Genomic DNA, 20,146 nt, shown 5'->3' with positions numbered 1-20,146 from the left:
GGAAAGATAAGAGGGTTTGCTATCAGACTGCTTAAGGCAAAGATCATCTTCACCATCTTAGAGCTCCAGAGCTGGAGAGGACTCTATAGATCATCAAGTCTAGCCCCTGTCATGGAAGCACAGTGCAGAACTGAACTCCAAACCTCACTATCTAAACCACAAAGCTATCCAGCAGTTTGAAGTTGAAGGAATGGATTTGATGACACAGAACCAAGGGCCAAACTATGCATTCCAGATATTCCGTCATCAGAAGAGAGTTCCTTCAAATGCTGAAAGGCACCTGTTCTAGCAGAAGCCATTCATTCCTCCCAGTTTGCAAATATGATTGCTTGGTCACGGAGGCTTTCCCAAATTACATCTCTGGAATGGTAATGTTTTTCAGCTTCTAATGACATGTTCACTGTAATGTAGAATTTGGTCCTCACTTCGCCCACTGCACGGCGGAGCCCCTTTGGTTCCATTATGCTCTGATTCTTTAAAGAAGTTCTAGGGGATAGCATGGCTATTTACATCAAGACTTCACATGATAAAGCAGAGAGGAGACTTTCTTTTAAAAATGTGCAGAGTCCTACAATAAGAGGTCTAGAGAACTAGAGAATCTGCTCATTATTTTTGATGCTTTAATTCATTCTAACAAATGTACTGTACTGTGCTAGTCTAATTTTTTTTTACTTTTTCTAATGGACCAGCATGGCAGGCTAACTTTTTTGAAGATTAGATTTTTTTTAAAAAAATCTTTCCTAATCTAGTTTCCATTACTACCCATACAACTTACAGCCGCTTTAGACTTAAAAATAAAACAAACAAGAAACATTGCAGGAGATCTGATCAAGCTTAGGGAGAGATATTGTTAAGACAGAGGAGAACAAAAAGTGGGGGAGGGAGGCACTCTAGGAAGCCATCAGGTGAATAAAAGGCATTGACTGATATTGTGCTCTTCTCTGTTTGCTTATTTCCTCCTCCTAGAAGAAGCCCCTTCATAGAGTTGGAGCATCAAATGGAAGAGAGCGAGCAAGTGAGCGAGAGAAAGATAGAGACTGCCAAGAAATCTTACAATTGCAGCCCAATACCTAAAAACAGAGAAGAAAAAAACAGACACCTCTCCTTGTTTCCTTGGAGTGAAGACAGGCAACAGTAGAGGAAGAACTTATCTGGAAATCGATGCCAGAAGACTCTGCGAGACCCTCCGTTTGTTCTGCCCGCATCTTCTTCCTTTACCTATCAAACAGGTTGGCCATGGTTGCTGACATCAGGCCACACAGTTCCAGGGGTGGTGTCCCCAATTTTTTGGAGGTTTTCCTTTCCCTTCTTTTTTGCACATGTCAAAAATATAATATATATGTTAAACCCTAAGAAAACAGCAAGGCTGTAGCAACAGCAACAGAGTAGGACTGATTGTAGCTGCCCACAACAGTTATTGATGTGCAAAAATGCAGATATGAAAGAGCCAGGGTTTAAGAAAATGTGAAGGGAAGCAAAAGTCCGTTTTACACACCGAGGTTCTCAGCGGCAGTTGTTTTGTGAATAACTCAATATGTGAACTTTAAAGTCTTCTTATTCCTTCATGGCCACATGCACACTTATGTAACCAACATGGGTTTGTTTGTTTTTAAAGTCATTTACAGGACATGCAGCACTGATTCTGGAGCTGGAGGGAAAGAATGAAATTGAGCATTTCATCCTTCTCAGGATTAACAAGCTTTCCTGAACCTATAAAAGAGATTTCTTCTTTTGTACTTACCTTTCAATCGTTGTTGATGAATAGTGGCCCAGTGGGGTTATATATTATGTGTGTGTTTAAGTACATTTTATTTAATGTGTATATACATTTCCCAACATAACCCCAGCATTTCCTGAAAAAAATGAGGAGTGGGGTTGGTAGCAATTCTATGTAATAGCAGCTGCTAGTCCCTACCTCAAAACCAAACCCTTCTTTAAACCTTAAAGCATTTTCCAGCAGGTTGTGTTAACAGAGGCAAGTGGAATCTGTAACAAAATGTTGCAGCTGTTAGGCAGGCAAGGAGATTTATTTCCCTCTTCCATTCCATTTCCCGCCCCACTCAGTTTTTCCAGGAAGGTAGTCAGATGGTTGGCTGCAGCAAAAACAAACATGGAGTCTTATGGGATCTTAAAAATGAACATGTTTTATTTGACATACAGTACCTTTTTTTGTGGAGTACAGTTCACTTCTTCAGGTGCATTGCTTTGGTAGGTAAGACATTTATACGGTAATATGAAAGGTATGGTCTCTTAAAGTGGATGGTGGTTCAGCACAAAGAACAAGCAAAGTAGGCTTTTCTAACCTCTGCCGTCCCCTGCCAGGCTTCTCATTGGAGATGGGCATGAATCGCTGATTCAGCATGGTTTGTTTCCGAGCCAGACAGTTGATCTGTGGTTCAGAGCCCTGCCCTGCCTCCTTTGAGCGCATGCTGCTGAATGAGTGCCTACCAAAAGGGATGGGGTGCCGAACCTTGGATCAGCTGATTGGTCAGGAAACAAAACCGTGCCAACTAGCCGAATCAGCAGTTCGTGCCCATCTCTACTTTTCATGCCATGAAAACAGTAACACTAGAGGTCTACATAGAGGAGAACTGGTCACACCATTCTGGAGATGCAAAAGGCTATCCACAGCCCTTATTCTCTCCCCATGTGCTTTTTGTAAGACATCTTCTTCAGCCCTTCATTTGCTTTGATGGCGGAAAGGAGCTGTATTAGGAACAGCAGTTGCATTAAGTCTATACAGTGCCTCCTGTCGAGGTTTCACCGTGCACTTGTTCTGCTTTGAAGAGGGAATTTTATTTGGACCCTAGCTATCCTCCTCCTCCGTTGTTAAGGCTGCTGTATTGCCCACACTGCTTTTTGTTCTTAAACCACAGAGGATCCTTGGGTAGTGGAGATAGAATATCTGCAGACTGCTTTTCGATCTGCAGTGTCAGGCGTTATCCACGTGGAAGCACCTTCAGTGGGCTGACTCTTGCTCTGTCATCAAGCTTCTTGCGACTACTACCTCCAAAGGGTAAATAAAACTATGATCAACATTCTACCAGTTCACTGGGTTCCTGTCAGGTAGTTTTTAGACTCTTTTTAATGCACAAGCTGTTGTGTATCTAGGGCAGCCATTTTCAACTGGGGGGGGAGTTGTGGGCCCCTGGCACATTTGAAGGGGCCACAGACTGGAAACAATTCTTTACACACCACCTCATAAGGTTCATTTGATCCTGATTTACGCAATCCTGATTTGGCCTACATTTCTTTCATATTGTTTATGGCCATGGCCAAAAGGTTGAGAATGGCTGATCGAGGGTATAGTTTGAGTATATAGAAGCCACATACCACCACCTTGTTTCTGGGTGTCCCCACTTCTTCCATGTGGAAAGGCACTCAACCATATAGTCTGCTCTGAGAGATACCTGCAATTATCTCGGTATGGAAGGAGTGCTTCTTTTCAGAACTCCCTCCCTTGGAGCATCCCATTCTGCGCCTTCACGTTGTTTCTGTTTTTCTATTACTCTACACTGCTGGGCTACTGAACAGTCTCAGCTCCCACTGGATTCCTTTGTTGTTGTTTTTTTAATACTTGTACTACAATGCTGTCATGGCAGCACTCGCCAGATCAGTCTTAAAGCAACAGGAGTAGTAATGATGACAATTCATCTTCACGTAAGAAGTAGTTGCTGCCTCACTGTTTAATTGCAGATGGCTTCTTGCCAACTGCAGTGAACTGAAGTTTGTTCAAAATTTCTCATCCTTCAACGATACCAACATACTGCAATGCCCTACTGAAAAAATTGTCAACTGATGTAAGATTTTTTTTCAGTGTCAGCAGCACTAGCAAGAGGAAAAAAGTTAAAAAGGCAGTGATCTTGTTCAATATTTAGCTCAGCAGAGTTCCACCTACCACAGTGACCTGATGGTCACATGTGCCTGAGTAGGTGATCTAGTCAAATCTTCGCAGTTGGATGCTGGCCACTGTTATCTGTGGAACCCCCCTCCCACAAAACCCACCTTTCAACACTTTAAAAAAAAATTGGTAGAAGGGCCAAAGTGCAGGCATTGCATTAAATGTCTTGTACTTTCACCCAACGAAGAATAATCTTTATACATTTTTCACTCTCACTTAGAAGGATGAAAGACAGATTTACGTGAGCAGTAGCTGGCCCTTTTCCTCAAGTTTCTTGGGGAGGGGGGCAACTATTCATCTATCTTGGCTGTTGGTCTGTGTATGTAGCAGAATAAAGTGATGGCCTCACAGAATGATACCAAGTGTTGCACATTGTTGAGTGCTGTCACCTTCATTGAGACATAACTTCCCTTCAGACAGAAAGCTAGCACAGGAGAGGAGGCAAGGCCATGATTCTGTTTCTCTTCAGGGCTGCTCTTCCTGTTTGTATTTGTTATGTGTGGGATCTTGTGAACATGCCACCACATGGCATCCACTCTACATCCTAAAGATTCCACCTACCTTCTGCTGTGACAAAAATATGCCCAGACAATGTTCAGTTATCTGAGCATATTATCTTATGTTGATTTTGCCTAGACTGCAATCTTGTTCTTGCCACAGTTATCAAAAATACTTCAATTTTTCCAGTATATATTGTGGATCTTTTTTTTTAGTTCTACCACCCAAAAAACTTTTGCATATCTTGCATTTTAAACTGACAGCCTTCAAATTCCACATCCAGGACCAAAGCTTCATCCCTTCCTGCAACATGGCACCCAATTTAAAAAAAATTAAAATCTGCTGAAGTTATCTTCACTTAGATCTCTCTTCCTTTGACAGTCTTTCTTTCCGAAGGACTATGATAACAAGATAAAGGCAAAGTAGCCAATTATTCAGGCTCACCTGTTGGTTCACAACAGATGGTAGCTCGACAAAGAGAAGAATGATTCTGCCTCTGAGATCTTAGATGTGGACAAAAACAACTGTTTGTCTGTCCCTGCTTCCCAACTGAACTGACAAGAATTCTCTCCTCAAAAGGATTTGCCTTTTATACACTTGATCGCACTCATAGCTCCCTTAATTTTGGTTTGTCAGTGGTCTGAGCTTTGGAGCCTTAAACGCTCTACTCCATAAGAGCTAGTTGGAATGGACTGGCTCCATTTCTTGGAAACAGCAGTCCTTGTTGGTAACATAAATGGTGCCACCATTAATGTTTCAGGGCATAAAATCCCACGGATGAGACATACACAGTTTCTCATCCCCATTGTCTCCCAATCTCTCTTCAACCGCAGGCTGTCACCAATTATCACATTGCTTGAGCAATGTCAACCAACAGCAAGTCAGGGTACATAGGAAGTTTAGTGTATACTCAACAGTGACCTTGTCATAATTAAGACAAACGTACCTTGCTCTGTGTAGAATTGAGGTCTTTTAACAGCAGCTGAAAGCTTGGAAGTGGGCAATGGCATTGCACCCTTGTCACCTATATCATTCCATCTTTATGGAACAAACTCCTTGGCTTAAAACAGATGGCATAGGCCAGTATTGTGAACTATGGTTATTGCTAATCAGCACTTACTGATATAATTCATATCCGTAGGAGCAGGGACCCTTGTTAGTAGTAATGGGTATAGTCTTTACCTTACTGTTCACTTTGGTTTAAAGGGTGATCTGTAGCAAAGAGAGGATGTGTTCCAAAGAATTGCTGAAGATCATACATAGCCAATATAACTCTGGTTAGTGAATGGTTATAATTATGTATGACCTGGAAGGGGCTGGTGCAGTTTCCACAGATACTTGGTTTATTCAAAGGGAAATGTTTTAAACAGAATCTGCATTCCAACAGTTTCTGCCATATTTAGAATGTACACCTATCATCACCCTAAGGAGCTGGCTTAAAAAAAAGGAAAATGGTGTGTATTAGCATTTCTTAACTATCTTTATAGTATTTCCCCCCTCATATCTTCCTCACTGGACTTAGATACTCCAGAGCTGAACTGAAGGTGTGGTTGTGAGAAGGAAATTCCCATAGTCCACCTACTTCCTTCCCCTTCAACCTGCTGTATCCAAAGTTCTTTACAAAGTTGTAGAACAGCAGTTGCCAACTTGATGCACTCCAGATGTGATAAGATCACAATTCCCATCTTCAGGAGCAAAAATAGTTGTGCTGATAGAATAATGGGAATTGTAGTTTAACATAGAGGGGGAGCATCAGGTTGTAAAGGCTGCCTTAGAGGGTTTGCAACCTTTTTTTAAAGTTATATTCCGAAAATGCTCTTTTTATAATTATTTATTGTACAATGTATATACCTTTGAGTTAACTAAGATTATATATTATATAAATAAATATAAATATAAATATATATATATGAAGAAAAAATATATTTCACCTCTCTTTGGTCCTCTTACGTCAATAAAGGTACACACTCTTAAAACAAATGTGTAATTTTGCATGTTTGTACAGTTGTTACTGTGGGAAATGAGGACAGGAGAGTCGATTAAAGATTACACAAATCAAATAGCTGCCTATGACTGACAGAAATGAAAAATGTAATTACTTTTCCAGGTCAAAAAATGGACCCAAGAAACCCGCTCTTAGAATTCACTAGGCACAGCAGAAGAAAATCATGTTCAAGGAATTATGCCATTCGGGAATAATTATCTCCCCACTTTTTAATGTTAAGAATCTTATCTCATAAAAGCATTCAGCAAAGATTATAAAATAGAACAAAAAAAAAAAAAGACAGCACTTTGCCCTTAAACATTAACTAAGTTTGCTTCCCTTGCATCTTATCCTGAAACCAAGACATCAGGGACTCTGGTTTGAAGTGAGAAACTCATACACTGATGTCTAGCCATGTAAGTTGTAGGTCTTCGGATAACAGCAGTTCTTTGTAGGTACGGAAGGAAATAAAGGCATGCAGTTTTGCCCTGCAACTAGCAGTCAGAGCAAAACTCTGGACTGGGCACGCCTGGTATAAACTCTAAATAGGAAATTGGTTGTCTACCCACCTGCTTGATTGAGCAGTCCTTTTTTTTGGTTCTGGCCAGAGATGGGTACGAACCTTCGTTCAAAGGTTCATGCCGGCTCATATGCAGCTCCACAGGTGACAAAGGTTCCTCTTCCCCGCCTTCATGGCTAATGACCCGCTTACCAGCCAGTGTGTGCTCTTCCTCTTCAGCTGTTCAATAGGTTCCCAGCAGTACAGGTTTGCCTCCCCTGCCTCCTTGCCTGAGTGGGTAATCAGCCAAGGAGATAGGGCACGGAAGCCTGTGCTCCTGTCCCAGACTGGTTGAACAGTTGAAGAGGAGGAGAAAAGGAGTGTATACCAGCTTGCAAGTGGGGGGCTAGCCGGGAAGATGGGAAGGAAAGGCGCAGCACCTGTGATGCCATGCATCTGAACCAGCATGAACCACCGAACTGAGGTTCTTGGTCATCTTGTTCTTAGTGACCTTGACCTGAAGAACATACCTTTTAGGTCCAGAGAACGAGATACAACCACACACAATGCCAGCCAAGCTTCAACGTAAGGGTGACCTGTGAACTCATCATCTTGTTCATTTGGTTTACCCCGCAATTTGATCTACACTTTGTAATGTTTTCTTCCATATATTCTCAAACTATGTACCTGCGAAAAGCAATTCCCTCATATACAACTTCCTACTGTGGCAAGTCAGTTAAAACTCTGTAGAGAGGTAGTGACGCTGATTGTGATGTTTCCCAAGAAACACTGAACAACTTTTCTTGACCACCTCTGTTGGTCATTTTAAGTATATATGTGCATTTTAAGTATATATGTGCCTTTTTATTGCATCAGTTCATCCGCATTTTAAACATACAATAGATCAATATATATATATATATAATCTGCATTTTTTTTCTTTCTCATTATACCTTTGGACAAAAAAAAACACAATAAAAATGTTTACATCATTTGCTCCAAGACATTACATTAAATACAACATGTGTGTTTTGCTTTCACTGAAAGGTCAGTGATGAGAAGACAGAAGAGAAACAGTTTGCTGGAGTTTGGGGATTGGTGGTGCAGAGGTGGGTGCAGCTGGAAGCAGCCCAATCACACAACCTAAAAAAGAAGGGATCTTATAGGTTCACCAGGGCTCAACACCACAAAAAGAAACAAAAAAGGAACTGGAAAAAAAAATTAACCTCACATTAAAATAAATCTATCAGTTATAATTCAAGTACACTGCAGCAGCGGTTCCCACAACAGTTTGCCTTTCGCTGCACAGGTTTGGAGGAAGTCAAGTGTTCTCTCCTAACATTAGCAGCCTAGAGGGGAAGAGTCGAATGAGGGTTTTAGCAAAATGGCAAATTGAGGGGAGGAGGAAGAATAATTCAGGGCCATAAAATGCGTTGCTCTCCTAAGCGGACAAGTTAGAAAAATAGATATTACACTTGATAGAAAGACTGGGATCCCCAAAGATAATTTTTTGAACCCTGTCTTATCATATTGTTTCCTCAATCCAAGTCATGCTGGACTACCATCACTGCTTTAGACTTGCAGGCTGGCAAATTCATACGTGCATCCAGCACCTGTGTACAGTTGAAACTGTACTTCTGACTCCCTAAAACAGGGGTGGTAAATGTAATGCCCCACAAATCTTACTGGACTGTAATTCTCACTGTCCTTCACTGTTGGCTATGCTGATTAGCAGCCCAAAAATGTGGGGAGAAGCAGTTTCCCACCCCTGTCCAAAAATAAATATCTGGATCATTTACTCCATGTTACTTTAAGAGAGGTAAAGTGCCAGTAAAGACTATTTTAGCAGAAGGCAAGAGAATGTTTTTAGTGTGTTTCAACAGGAAAACATACAGCTTGCTTTTACCATCATGACTGTACCAATTATGAGAAAACCGTAAATGCATCAGACCCCACTCTCTGCAGTTTATATCCTGTGCATAAACACCACTGGAAACGGCAACCATTAAAATGCTCTTGACTTTAATGGCTTGCAGTCACAATAGACACAATCTTTTCTAAAGTCCATCTCTTGTTCTACCTCAACTGGAAGTAATGGTGGCATTTAACATGTCAGTAACCATTTTGAGAGGGATCTGATCCCACACACACCCAGTAGGGTACAAGCTGCAAAGCACAAGCAATAACTCAGTGAAACGGGAGGAAAGTGAAGGCTGGGGAAGCGGAGACCTTCGCAAACTTCCATTGCCTTTCACATTGGGCTGGGGTGGGTCAGAAACAAGGAACCCTCTCCAGCCTTTTGGATTTTAGTTTTAAGATTGAAAAGAAACTACAGTCACCTTCAGCATTAACATCTTACAGGCCTGTAAGTGGCACATGTCCACTCCTCCCCTTGTGGACCGATACTGGTCGAGCAGGTGCAGCAGGCAGCATAAGACAAAAGCAGTTGTTGTAGAAGAGATCTGATTTGCCACAAAACACCAGGATATTAAAGACAACAGGTGATGCACTGTGGAGTGTTCAGTTGAGTCTGACATGCAAAAAGGAGAGATGACGAGTTCTCTGAAGGGGGCTGATTGTTACGCTCTTGTCCGGGTGCACCATATGGAAGACAGAAGACAAACCCAGCAAGGTAGTCTCCTGCTTGGCTGCTTTCCTGGTCACCGGCTCCTGAGCAAGATGCTGGCTTCATTCTTAATCCAGTGGGCTACTGCAAAGAAAGAGAGGGCAACTGCCACAAGGGGCAAGTGTATCTTGGGGGGAGGGGCTGAGGGCACAGATGCTGGAAGCACAGACAGACGGGCATCCAGAGAAGGGAAGTGCATGCAAATTCACAAGCCAGTTGTGCACCAGGCATTATTCACCAAAGCTGCAAAAGAAAGAGGATCAGGGATCTCATTCTGCACTGAAACAGGCTGAGGGGAGGAAATGGCAAGCCCAAAAAACAACACATAACCTAGCATCCGCCTACATATGGCCTTAAGCAGAATCTGTCTTATTTTATCTGAGAATTAAGAGATACAAAATTGGGTTCAAATTTAAATCATGGGTCACCTACACATCACAATATATATGAATTAGTATTTGAAATGCATTTAGTGCTCTTTCAGCACTTGCTGGTATCTTTTCCACAACTGTTTCTATCCTTAGAATGTGCAAGAATTGAATCTGTGGGGGCACTAACCCAAATGCAGACTCCTCCAACTAGATTTATGTAGCCATAGCCAGAAGACAAATGGCCCCAGAGTCCAAAATATTCATAAATATTAGGTGGTATCATGTATCTGTTTAAGGGGATCATATGTTTGTATATCCTCCCTACCTCCATCCAAGACTCCTTCCATATAAATTTAGCATGTTCCAGAGAAATGGTTTAGTCTGCCTCTCCCTTTGATATGCTGGTTTTCCATGTTAAGAGGACCTGAATGATTCCCTCCCTCTCGCAATCTAAAAAAGGTACAGTTCAGGAGAAGCTATCCAGCATTTTTAATACATTGTTCATACTGAAACATTCAATTTGAATTTGAGCTTCTTGGTGACAGAAATCAAATTAATGGCCTGGAATAAGAACAGAACACAATGCATGTGCTGGATTATCTCCTCTGCATGCATAGCACAGCCATTCAAAAGAACCTTCCAATATGACTGAGTGATCAAATCCCGCCGTGGAATATATGGTAAAAATTGGGACTGGGTGGTCAGAAAGCATGGCATGCGTGCAAGTGTCAGGCATAAAAATTCTGTCCCACAAAGTTGTAACATACATGTACGTACACAAAGCAGTACCAGAGGTTAACAAATGGTAACAATCACAGCAAAAAAAAGAGGACCTAACCACCAAATTGGGCTGATTTGGGGATCAAATAACATAAAAGCCAAGGACCAAGATACTTCTTTTTGTAAAACAGTTTACAAAAAGGACTCTTGCCAAACTCCTATTGGGGCCAGTGGTAAACGGTATATAAGCATGCATGCCGATTAGGCAAGAATAAATGAACACGCCCCTGTCAGATGTCCTTATTGTTACTTACGCTCCTTCTTCTCTTAGAAGTGCCAGGAATTTTCTCACACGGTATTCTGGATCCATCTTCACACATTAAAAAAAGAACACAAAAAGATACACAGATTTTCTGGTTAACCACATCAAACTCACAGGAGGACAGAAAGCAAAGCAGCAATGCCATTCTTTCCCCTACTCTAATAATAACTGTGTGCTGTCAAGTTAATTCTGATTTATGGTGACCCTTTACAGGGGTTTCTGGGTAGAGAATACCCCAACGTGGTTTATCGCACTCTTCTTCCAGGGATGCCCTGGGACGGGGGGACATGCCCAAGCCACACAAGCTGCCTCTACTTGCAGGAGGCACAGTGGAGAATCCAGCTTCCAGAACCACATCACTCAGCTAGCTAGCCAGCTTCACCCACTCTACCACTCACTTTTTTATTAAACCACCCTGTGAAATGTTTGAGTAACAGCTGCCAAAACAGCATGAAATCTCAGCAGGATCACATTCCACAATTCTCTGCACAACCCTGGGAATAGGCACTGCACAGAGTATTCAACAAAATTAAACTTGCGTTATGTTTAGAGAAGTCATCTGACCAAATGTGGGATATGTAAAAGGGGCTAAATGGATGCCAGAAATCTGGGCAAGCTGCATAGCCCACGGACACTCGCAGAAGAAGGGAATGGTAAAGCATTTCTGAGAACACTATACCTAGAAAATTCTGGAAAAGGTGCCATAAGACAGATTTGATTTGACAGCACACAATTATAAATTAATTAATTATAAAGTACCTAAATACAGTAAGGTAAAGGTAAAGGTTCCCCTTGACAATTTTTGCCCAGTCATGTTCGACTCTAGGGGGCGGTGCTCATCCCCGTTTCCAAGCCATAGAGCCAGCATTTTGTCCGAAGACAATCTTCTGTGGTCACATGGCCAGTGCGACTTAGACACGGAACGCTGTTACCTTCCCACCGAGGTGGTCCCTATTTATCTACTCGCATTTGCAAGTAGATAAATACAGTATACCTAAATACAGTATAAAAGAAAAAACGATATTATTGTTGTTTCTTTAAGCCTCACAAATTTATTTCAATGTATCCTTCCAAGGCCTACAATCTACTTCTTCAGATGCAATACACTGTTGTCATTACCAGTTTGGCTAGCCTCCAAAGGACACTGAAAACTATTTCCGTTTCTCCAAGTTCACACGGGGCTCCATTCTTCAAATCACAGTAGCCACGGCCAAATGCAACTCCACGTGGCAGTTTATTTTAAAGCTCAAGTGAGGCAGAGGGTAATATGGCATGCTGTTCATGAGATCAGGGATAAAAATCACACTGGGGACGTTTTCAATCTTTTGGACTGTACAGAAGAATTCTTCTGAAAATATTTTAGGACTACCATCACGTCAGTCTGACTTACAGCCACCCTGATAGGGTTTTCAAAATATGTGAGACATTTGACTGGTTTCAGCACTGCCCCACCACCCTGAGTTTCCAGTACTAAGCAGGGACTAGAACCCGGGTCTCCTGAGCCCTAGTGGGTCACTAGGCAGAGATAAATTCTCTTTTCAACATGTTACTGGATATCAATCCAAGAGAGACCTTTTGAAGTCTATAAAAAAAGTGAAATTGGCCACAATGAGGACAGACTCTAATCTTAAAGTAGGTTTCTGCCCATTATGTACACTTTAATAGGTGTGAGCAATAACTTACTGACTTTTGCCTGTGGGAATGGAATTAGAGTCAAGGGAAGAGAGGAAAAAAGTAATCTAGATAAATGACTTTGTACCCTCGGGTGACATGCAGTCAGAGCAGAACCCCAGCCCTATACAAGTTTCAACAGAACTGCAAAGAACGAGTCAAGCAGGAGGGAATGGGAAAGCGTTTAACACATTGATGAACTGCATGCCTCGTAGCTTATGCTTAAAAGCATGTCCTGCAAAGATGCAAAAAGTCTGTGTATTTGCGACGGCTTTCACGGCCGGGATATAATGGTTGTTGTGGGTTTTTCGGGCTCTTTGCCCGTGTTCTGAAGGTTGTTCTTCCTGACGTTCCTGATAATCTCTGCTCCTTATCACAACAGTACACCCACAACAAGACACACTAATCACCCATCTACAGAAAAAGACAAAAGCCTATCTCACAGCCATAAATACTCCACTCCCAAGCCAACTACACCAGAGCACAGAGTGTTGTCCTCTGAAGATGCCGGCCACAGAGACTGGAGAAACGTCAGGAAGAACAACCTTCAGAACACGGCCAAAGAGCCCAAAAAACCCCCAACAACCAAAAAGTCTGTATTTAGCTGCACCAGGCTACAGCTGATGGGGCAAGGAGAGGGGACACAGCTCTGGAATAGAATGGAAGCATTAACTGCTGATTATTGAGGGCATTGTCCACCAGCAAAGTGTCCCCTATGAGTCCCATCAAAATTGATACAGGTAACACAGAAGGTGCAAAAAGCCACCACTCCCATTAGTTTCCGTAAGGCATATTCAGGACATAGTGCTGCAGATCAGGGCAGGGGGACCTTCTGGCCTGCTAGGGGTCCACACCCTCTGTTCCTCCTGCTATCTCCACAGCTGGTGACAGGAAGTAACAGCACAGATTCCTGTGCACACAAAAGGAATTGCTGCTGCCATTTCCAATTGCTAACTGGAGAAAGCAGGCATTTCCCTTTCCTGATCTAAAGCTGTGCTCCCAGCACTTCTGATATAGCAACCTTTTATGGCAGATATTTTTTTAACCTTCCAAATGTGCTAATCACAAGTAAATGGCTCTATATATGGATGATCCAATATACACGAGTCCATTCTGCTGTTACAGCTACTATAAGAACCACAGATAAACTTGGCATCTATTAATATACCTCCGTCCAACACCCTGCCTTTTGCCTGCCTCAGGGATCCAAAGAACTGATTACAAGGAAGGATGTACCTTCAGAAGCAGCCCCAATAACTCCTTGTAATCTAGGGGTGAGCAATTAATTTCTATAGGGGGCCACATGAAAAATCTGAACCGTGTTGAGGGGCCGAACCAACTTTACTTAAAAATAAAATGAAACAGTGATGTTATGATTGTTTTTATTTTAAACTTGTTGATCTTCACAAATACTAAAGAGGTTTTTTGCGGTATGTTAAAGATAAGCAACTGATCAACTTTAGACAAAAAGCTCTAAATGGTTTTAATGTTCAACTTGTTCAGTGAGAAAAATCCAGTCTGTCTTGGGCTTGAACACTGGACTGGAGCGACGACCGGTGGCCCGGACAGGAACGGCTTGTGGGCCATATGTGGCCCTCAGGCCGCACTTTGCCCAGGTTGTAATCGAATGCCATGTAGCTCACCTTGCAAACTCAAGTTGCATCAGTTTGGGTGAGGGAAGTATCCCAGGATGCCAATCAAGGCTTTCAGATGATGAAATTCTGGGACTCCTTCACTTAAAAGAATGCTTGCCTTGATTCATCGCCCAGTGTAGGGATGGCAGCCTATGTTTTAAACCTCAACAAACCAACTATTTAGAATCAGATGTTCAGGTGTCAGTGGCAACTTGGCATCTAAATAAGGAGCAGGAAATTCTTTTGCAGAGAAGTCGTCAACCTACTGCAGCATCAGCTCTTCTGGAAACACTACAAGAAAGGAGTAGCATATGCTAACAATCCTCCTCCACTGACACTACTGCAAAATGGAAGGGAGTAGAGAACTTGGTCTGCCTCTGAAGAGGAGGTGGTCATCCTCTGCCCCACCATCTGCTCTACATTTTGCAGAGAAACGCTCACAATTTATTAACTAGGATAATGCAGTCCAGTCCAATGTCAACAGGTACAAATATCATGAAAAAGCAGCTAGGAATGACACCCCAGTATATGCTTTTTGGGGCTTCATCACCATTGGCATTTCATTGAATTTGTTCCCTGTTTTGAGCTTTTAGAACTGGAAGAGCTGAAATGAATGAGCACCTTATTATCTTCCAGTTGCAACTTTGGAACTTGTGCCATCAAGTCAGAACCTATTGACAGCAGTCTTAATGGCTTTCAAAGTAAGTCAGATGTTTAAGGAATAATTTTCTCCGAGTCTCTCCACCTCCACCACTATAAGTGAGGTTCTATGGCAGACATTAAAAATTAAGACTCCAGTTTTATTTTTCCAGTGCTCTTTTCCAACATTCTGGCTTGGCCAGAAGGCAAGCCACCCATCTGCTTAGCAAAAGGGCAAGCGTCTCACCTGTAATGACATCTCAATCAACATCAGGAGCTTCTTGATGCCGATCCAGACCTTCCTCCCTTTGACATTTTGGACAATGGTGCCACGCTCCTTGTCTTTGAAGCTGCCCAGGAGCTGAAAGCACAAATAAGGTCAAAAAACAGCTTGAAGAACAGCCCAGTACAGCCACTATGGGAACAGATGGGTACCTCCCAGCCCTAAAAGAGGGATTTCTGTGTGATCTACCGAAAAGGCAAATTAAAAACCCACAGCACTCCAAAGCACAACCTCCCCACAAGGTATCAAGGTTACTGTACTCCACTGATAGGAATCATGCTCTCAACCTGTCCTGTTTCTCCCACTCCCACAGTTTAATAGAAGCTGGGCTCCTCTTTCAGATTCATCCCTGCTCCCAGGTATTCCTAAGTGCTTCCTGACCTCCAAGGCCTCCACCAGATGGTCTCCTGTGGCAATGTTGGGAACATGAATAGTAGTGCTGAAAGCATCCAGCATTTCCATCTCCTGCAGGACATCCTTGCGACTGGTAGTCCCAATGATCAAAAGCTTGCGACCCTGCATTTTGAAAAAGAGCAGGAGAAAAGGAATTTTAATGTTATTATAAATATATGTATCTGCTGAAAATACAATATTATGATCTATAATCACAGTAATAAACTACGTTGCTGTTGTTACGTGCTGTCAAGTTGCCTCCGACTTATTTATTTATTTATTTAATTTATATGCCGCCCACTCTACCCAAAGGTCTCTGGGCGGCTTACAACAATTAAAATTCAATACAATAAAATATAAAATGATTAAAATACAATTAAAATACGATTAAAATACAATTAAAATTGCCACCATCAAGACCCACAGTTAATGTCATTTCAATTAAAAGCCTTCTGGAACAGGAAGGTTTTGACCTGGCGCCGAAATATCATCAGTGTCGGCGCCAGACGAATTTCAGTTGGGAGGGCGTTCCATAGTCTGGGGCAGCTGCCAAGAAGGCCCTTTGTCTACAAGCCATCCCTCTTACCTCCTTGAGGGATGGCTCTTTCAAAAGGGCCCCCTGGCTAGATCTTAACAGCCGGGTAGGCTCATATGGAAGGAGACAACTCTATGAATGACTGATCTCTAAAGTGTCCAGACCTCACCTCCCCGGCTCAGCATTTGTACACTCAAGCCTCTGACTTCCTTTAGAGAACCAGTCCATCTCATATTTGGTCTTCTTTTCCTTCTGCCTTCAAACTTTCACAACATTATTGTCTCTTCCAGAGTTTCAACATTCTTGCCGTCAGAGATAATTCAGACTTGAGTTGTTTGTCTTTCTGGCCATCAAAGCTCTCCTCCAGCTCTCCTCAAAGCTCCCCTCCAGCACCACATTTCAAATGAATCAATTTTTTTCCCTGTCATCTTTCTTAATTGTCCAGCTTTCACATCCTTACATGGTGATCAGAAGTATAAGAGTGTGGATGACTTTGGTCTTAGTCTCCAGTGATACATCCCTACCTTCTGATTATCTTTTTAAATTCCTTCATCACTGCTCTTCCTAGTTTTAGTCTTCTTCTGATTTCTTGACTGCAGTTTTCATTTGGATTGATAAGGTATCTAATAAATTATGACCACTGATTAACGTACAGAAAGAAAAAAACAGTTTTAAACTTTAGCCTTCACCACTCTTTTTAAACCCATGGTTTCCAAATCTGGGGTCCCAAGAAGTCCTAGCCAATATAACCAGTACTATAATTTTGGGAATTATAGTCAAATATATTTGAGGATCCAAGTTTGGGAATAGCTGCTTTCAACAGTCAGCATCTTAAGCCATAAGTAATATAAGGGTTTAAAATAGTTCTTTCTCAAAACCATAAGGCCTATATAAATCTACAGAGTAGCTTAATAGCTAAAAAATTAAGTTGCCCAATTTTGCTTATGAGTTTCCCCAACACTTCAAGCGAAGTGAAATTTTCTTCTAAGGCAAAAGAGTAATAGCACATATTTCGTGTACTGCCCTTGTACTTGTGTAGGCTTCCTGTTCTGAAATAGCGCTATTCTACTTTCACTAGAGGTTCCAAAGACAAAATGGAAAATTGGGGGAGAGAGTGAAATCCAAGGATCATTCAGGGGTTTGCTTAATAGGTCCTCCATGGCACCACCGAGAAATGAAACTGCTATTTTTTCTTCTTCTATAAATGTGTTTCTTTCCTATTTTTCAAGAACCCTAGCACCCTAAGGTTAGCTCTCTGGCAAGGCTAGCTAGCTTGATTACAAAATAATAACGGTGAACTGTTTGAAGTAAAACAGGTTTGCTTACTGCTGCAATTAGAAAGTGCTACTGCTGGCCGTGCATTAAAGCATTAAGGAGGTAATTGCAATGAAACGCAGAGCCCATCCTGAAAATAAAGCTAACTTGCCAGCCGGAAGGTCATGCATGCAGTTTAAACATGCCTGCTACTGATCTGATTTACCAAACACACACCAAAAAAAAATACAAGAGCGCATTGTCAGGCACACCCTTCATTTGAACTGGGAACACCAGCTTATTAAGATATTCAATTATTAGTACTATGCTGTTGTCCAAATCTAATGGACAGCTAGTTTATTAATACAGTCCATAGGATCACTCTAATTTTCGAGGCACATACAGAGAGCTAGAAACTCCAGTATGCACCCTTCTGCTGCCAAACCATGGGTGTAGGTAGCAGGTATAGGGATTCAATACAAAGGTCGAGGGAATCACAGCTCCCTCAAATGGGAATTTCCAGAGGCGTGTTTATTGCCTCAAGTCATGGGAAATAACTAGGAAGTGATTTTCAAGGGAAAGGTAGCAGGAAAAGGGATCAACACTATCTCTTGCCTACCTGTTCTCTACTGAGGAATACACTGTAATATCCATTTATGGCAGCAAATACTAGATACCATTTCCCAATCCTATCTTTTCTGTCTCAGAAACGTTAAAATCACCTGTCACTGAGTCTTCAGCTTTCTGACTTTGGTTTCTGATACCAAAGGCCTGTTTTCTGTAATTTTTTCCTCACCAACAATGAAGAAAAATTCTAAAATAAAATTAAGGAGACATTTTAATCGCTTAATGGTAGTCTAAGAGGATGAAATAGGAAAAAAAAACAAGTCAGTCATTGGCTCTCAGAATCCTGAAGATATCAGACTCTCTAAAAGTTACTTCAAGCATTCTGATATTGAAGCAGTATCCACTGATTCTGAGAGATTCAATCTACATATTACACTGTCTTCTGAGAGTTTTAAGCAGTGAGAGGAATGCTGGCGGCATTATGAATTTACCGCTACTTGATTTTTGCACCGACTCCCTCCAAAGATCTAGGGATGCTTAAAAAGCAGGGCTCAAGGAGGGGATTTCTGTATTTTCCTCAGAGGCACAAGGCTCAAAGTTCCAACAATCCAGTGGAAAAACAGGTTTCTATTTTCTTCTCCTCCACACCTTTCTTTACTACCTTCTTTAGGAATAATTTAAAGAAATACGCAAGATTAATTAGGAGAAGAAAGAAAAATCAAATTAGAGTGAACAGATTGGCTAATCTTAGATTTACTCGGCATGGGAAAATTAAGATTGACAAACTTCCTCAAATTAATATTCTACTTAAAATATTCCCATTGCTATTTTAGAAGTGAAAATAAAAGAATAACAATGTGATTCATGCTTTTATACAAAGGTGTGGGGTGAAATGTGAGAACAGAAAGATGGATTTTCAATTCCAAATGTATCCTACTGTGTTTCCCTGAAAATAAGACAAGGTTTTATATTAATTTTTTCTCAAAAAAACCACATTAGGGCTTATTTTCAGGGGATGTTTTATTTTACGGTCATGTCATCTTCGTCTGGTTGCTGCACAATGGTAGAAAGCGGGGGTTTAACTGAACTAGGGCGTATTTGGCGGGTAGGGCTTACATTACGAGCATCCTGAAAAATCATACTAGGGCTTATTTTCAGGTTAGGTCTTATTTTGGGGGAAATGGTATATTTTCATGTAAATGGTTTAAATTAGATAAAGGACTGGTTTCTAACTCTTTCAAGAACTGGTTAAGTTAAATGACAAATTGGAAATTTTATTGGCAGGTTTGTCCACCTCCCTTTTGTTGTATGTAAACAATCCTACTGTTTACATACAATCCTATTGTTTACATACACTGGAATAAGTGGCATGAGTCACAGCAGCAAATTGTGGCTAGTTAAAGAGCCACCATTTGTATTCCTTGCTGCATGCCAGTATTATGACTTGGTTCACAACAAGAAATATAAGTAGTATCTTCAATTAACAGCAATTTGTATCTGGAACTTACAACATTGCACTAACACTGGTATATGTAAATCATAGGAGTCTGGCCAATGTGTGCACTTAAAGACAGAACTGCCACAAAATTTCAAGTGTGTGCACTCTATAGAGACGAAATACTCAAGGATCACAATTACAACAGACCCTTTTTCAAGGGTAGAAGAAAAGACAGGCTTACGTGAAAGAAACCCAGATATCTCTGGGATCCATAGACAGACCACCACTCTGTTAGCATTTTGAATTAACTCAAGAAAGCTTATCCCTTTCCCCGCAATCCTGCCAAAATCTGTAGGGCAAACATAGGGAAGCAATCTTTTCTAGGAAGCACCCCCCAAAAGAGTCCACTGGACTTCTGGTAACACTGACCAAATTGTCTGTACAGCTTAAGAAAAAAAAAAGGGTGGGGGAAGGGGGAGAGATACTGCAATGGGCTTTCACCCTCCGAGCCCAATTGTGAGCTTTTTCAGAGGAACCAGCAGGGAACCACATGTGAAGCCTCCATGGGGTTCCCCAGCATCCAATGGCTTGTGTGATTCTGCATGTCGATGAAGTGAGCCTCTCCGGTTTGGCGAGCTCTTTTTGCTCCATTCTCAGAGAAACCCTTTTTTCTTTGGCTTGGCTCCCTGCTGAGACAGTGCTTTTCAGTCCCCCCCCCCCTCCCTTCGCCAACCTTCATTCCTTTCCCTCAACAATCTCTTCTCCTTGCAAAGCTCAGAGAAACCCTGACTGAAATAAAAGAGGAGAGGGA

General features: G+C 41.7%; 2 protein-coding genes across 3 annotated transcripts in view; one reads left to right on the top strand and one right to left on the bottom strand.

Moving 5' to 3' along the window:
* The window catches only part of WNT3 (Wnt family member 3), a 43,387-nt gene extending 34,238 nt beyond the window's left edge, over nucleotides 1-9,149 (top strand). The window contains exon 5 of the mRNA XM_020797965.3: nucleotides 967-9,149. The gene's annotated coding sequence lies outside the window, so the exon portion shown is untranslated. The remainder of the gene's footprint in view (nucleotides 1-966) is intronic.
* The window catches only part of NSF (N-ethylmaleimide sensitive factor, vesicle fusing ATPase), an 81,845-nt gene continuing 69,423 nt past the window's right edge, over nucleotides 7,725-20,146 (bottom strand). The window contains exons 18-21 of one of the 2 annotated variants that reach the window (XM_020798010.3): nucleotides 15,530-15,664; nucleotides 15,113-15,226; nucleotides 10,914-10,969; nucleotides 7,725-9,751 (exon numbers count right to left, since the gene is read on the bottom strand). In XM_020798010.3, coding sequence (XP_020653669.1) covers nucleotides 9,739-9,751; nucleotides 10,914-10,969; nucleotides 15,113-15,226; nucleotides 15,530-15,664 — 318 coding nt within the window. In that variant the 3' untranslated portion in view covers nucleotides 7,725-9,738. The remainder of the gene's footprint in view (nucleotides 9,752-10,913; nucleotides 10,970-15,112; nucleotides 15,227-15,529; nucleotides 15,665-20,146) is intronic. The other variant, XM_020798009.3, reaches the window with a different exon arrangement.

The sequence above is a fragment of the Pogona vitticeps genome, chromosome 6, assembly GCF_051106095.1.
Source record: "Pogona vitticeps strain Pit_001003342236 chromosome 6, PviZW2.1, whole genome shotgun sequence".
NCBI lineage: Eukaryota > Metazoa > Chordata > Lepidosauria > Squamata > Agamidae > Pogona > Pogona vitticeps.
Note: the sequence above shows the minus strand (reverse complement) of the source record. Positions and strands in the feature narration are given on the sequence as shown.